This window comes from Crinia signifera, chromosome 12 (genome assembly GCF_055691185.1).
Source record: "Crinia signifera chromosome 12, ASM5569118v1, whole genome shotgun sequence".
Taxonomy (NCBI): Eukaryota; Metazoa; Chordata; class Amphibia; order Anura; family Myobatrachidae; genus Crinia; species Crinia signifera.
Genome location: NC_139228.1, coordinates 14,095,719 through 14,099,188, shown reverse-complemented (window position 1 = coordinate 14,099,188; position 3,470 = coordinate 14,095,719). Strand labels below are relative to the sequence as shown.

Below are 3,470 nucleotides of genomic sequence, written 5' to 3'. Positions count from 1 at the left end.
AGCAGAGTCATTGTAATAAATAGTAACTTTTAAAATCTGAAGTATACTTATCACCATCACTGCCACTACCGTGTGGTGTCCCACAAGGTTTTATACTATCCCCCATGCTTTTGTAGTGTACATGCTTCCACTGGGTGAAATAGTTAGGCGCCAAGGCCTGGTCTTCCACTGCTATCCAGATAATACACAACTGTACCTGTCTTTTGCTCCGGGAACTGACAACTCAATTACAACCCTAAATGGCTGTCTAGCTGAGCTCCAGGAGTGGATCAGTGCTAGCTGGCTGAGACTGAAACCTTATGATAGGGTCACAACATCAAAGAAGAAGACCACAGCATATCCATCCAACTGGACTGACACTAGGGGGTACAGAATTACAAAACTCTGATCATTTGCAGACTCTTGACATTGTGCTGGATAGTGGATTGACACTGAACATAGCCAGAATGAATCAAGCACTTAATTCCCTCTGAAGATCTGCCAAAAGTCATACATACATTTGTATCGTCTCGATTAGATTACTGCAATGTCCTCTACCTTGGTCTCCCAGCAAAATAACCAATTACAGTTGGTACATGGAGATGGAGTGCCCCTTGCCCGGCGTCCACCAGAATGTCCCCTCTGACGAGTGCCGGAGGACAGGGACTCCATTAAACTGGGACGCGCGTCCCAATTTCTCAGCGGCTGGGCAGTGGGTTCCTGCCCTTCTCCGCTTTAGGGAGACGGGCAGGGTTATGGATAGGGAGGTCGGGCGGCGGTGGAGGAGGTGGCAGATGGCAATGGGGAGCTCCGTTGCCACGGGGCACGCGAGCGTTTCGTGCACGTGCCCCCTAGCGGGGGCTGGCGATAGCTTTACCAGCCCCTGCAAGGAAGAGGCCGGCTACATCTGTATTTACCTAGAAGTTTAGGTTAAATAAAAGACTTACGTCCACCAAGTTCAACCTTTTGTTACAGGTTATATCCCTGACTGTTTTTATCCCAAAAAATACTTGTAATTTAAATGTAGTTATTGTATCTGCTGACACCACCTCATCTGGAAGAGAATTCCATAATCTTTCTACCCTGACCAAAAAAAAGTGTTTCCTTCTAAGTGCACTAAACCTTCTCTCCTCCATTCTTGTGTTCTAGTATCTGATTTTGAAGTAAATAGGTACTAAACACAGCTGCCAGGCTGTTAACCAATCATCCTCATTCTAACAAAGTAACTCCTATTCTCTACTCCCTTCACTGGCTGCCCATAAAATGGTGAATCATCTTCATGATTAATTTACTAAGTTTCAAACAAAGCCCTACATGTACAAGACCCAAGGTACCTGAAGCAGCTTCTTATTCCATACTGTCCCACCCGATTACTGAAATGTTTAGATGAAGGACTTTTTGCAGTACCTAGAATCACCCGTAATTCATCCTGGGGTCAAGCTTTTTGACTCTATGGAACTCACTTCCCCACACAGTTCGAGAGGTCTCCACTCTAGAATCCTTCAAAAACAGACTCAAAACTTTTACTTAAGGGATTTACAGAAATGCTTAAGTATCGTTTATGACAGGGGTCCTCAAACTATTTTGCTCTGGGACCCCATCAGAGAATAAAAATAATTACGGGATCAGCAAGTTACTGCAGAAAGTCATCACATCACATGTGCAGTCAGCAGACAGCACATACATGGCAGCATTGTGGAGGCACAAAATGATGTGGGGAGTCTAACATAACAAACAATTCAACAGACTCCTTGGATCACTGACCAAGATTAGAAAAGTCATCAGCCTGATGGTCAGCAACATGGAGTCGTGACCCCATGCTGAGAAGGTCAGGACTGTGGGTCCTGACCCACTTTGGGGTCAGGACCCACAGTTTGAGAACCGCTGGTTTATGAAATGTTTTTGTTTTCATTGTTCATTACTGTATTGCATTTATTACATCTGTTCTATTTGTTAAGCACCTTGAGTCCTACTTGAGAAAGAGCGCTACAGTATATAAATAAAATTATTTTTATGACATATATAAATGGCATCAAAAACATACAAGTACTGACGTGTATTAATGAATTACATGATAAAAGATTTTCTCTAGTGCAGACAATGAATGAAAAACAAACTAAATATTTAAAATAGAATTTAAAGACAAATAAATGTAAAACAGTATCAGTTGATAGAATAGGAGACATGACCATTAGTGTATCTTGGGGCATGGATTTCAGAAGCACTGTGTTATGTACGATATGGGGAGATGTATCAAAAATTAAAGAGTCATATAGTGGAGACATTGCTATTTTGACCAATCAGATCCTAGCAGTGATTTATGTTAATGTTCATTGTCTTCTTGATAGATAATTTGACATCTTTATTCCTTATACTGTATATAACGGGATTCAGCATTGGAGTCACCACTGTATATAGGATAGTTACCACCCTGTCCTGTTCTGGAGAGTAGGAATGGCGGGGACGTAAATGCATGAACATAATAGTACCATAGAAAAGAGAAACCACTATTAGGTGGGAAGCACATGTGGAAAAGGCTTTCTGACGCTCTTTGGAGGAGGGAATTTTCAGTATGGTCAAGGTGATGCTCAAATAGGACATGAGTATCAATACAAAAGAGCAGAGGACAATCAACCCAACAGAAATGTACTTTCCTAGCTCAGTAAGCCATGTATCTGCACAAGAGAGATGGAAGAGAGGGGGCATCTCACAGAAAAAGTGGTTGATGAGGTTGGACTTGCAGAAAGGCAGCTGAAAGGTGAAAAACGTCAGAATAAATGAGTTCAGAAAACTCAAAATCCAGCATCCGCCAACAAGAAATAAGCAGAGTTTTTTGTCCATTATAGTGGAGTACTGTAAAGGCTTGCAGATGGCGGTGTACCGGTCGTAAGCCATGATGGCCAATAGTAAGCATTCTGAGCCACCCAGTGCTAAATGGAAGTACAACTGTGCTGCACATCCTAGAAAGGAAATACTTCTGTCATGAAATAGGGTGTCGATCACAATTTTGGGCACTACCGTCGTTGAAAAGCAAATATCAATGAAAGAGAGGTTACTCAAGAAAAAGTACATCGGGGTCTGAAGTCGGGGGTTCAACCTCACCACAAGGATCAGTAAAAAGTTTCCTGTGAATGTCACCATGAACATCAGGAGAAATAGCAGAGAGAAGATGACCTGTAGAGCAGGGACATTCGAGAGTCCTAGAAGAGTGAATTGTTTCGCAAATGTTTGGTTGGAATTTTCCATACCATTCCAAAGATTGGGAATGAGAATAGAGGCAAATTCAGCTAAAACAAGTCTTAATTCTGTTAAAAAATGTATCAATTGTTTTTGAATATTTCATTTTAGATCACAATCCAGTTTCATGGCATATTTCTTGTGTAAAAAATATGGAAAAATTATTATTAAAATTTGGAGAAATAAATTATTATTATATAGCGGATTCTCTAACACAGCTGTTACTCAATGTCATCCATGCATTGGAATAAAGG

At 41.3% G+C, this 3,470-nt stretch overlaps 1 protein-coding gene across 1 annotated transcript; it reads right to left on the bottom strand.

The window, feature by feature from the left end:
• Window positions 1-2,286: 2,286 nt before the first annotated feature.
• Window positions 2,287-3,225, bottom strand: LOC146050306 (olfactory receptor 5V1-like). Its single transcript, XM_083167238.1, has one exon. The coding sequence runs from the start codon at window positions 3,223-3,225 to the stop codon at window positions 2,287-2,289; it is 939 nt and encodes a 312-aa protein (XP_083023364.1).
• Window positions 3,226-3,470: the final 245 nt, after the last annotated feature.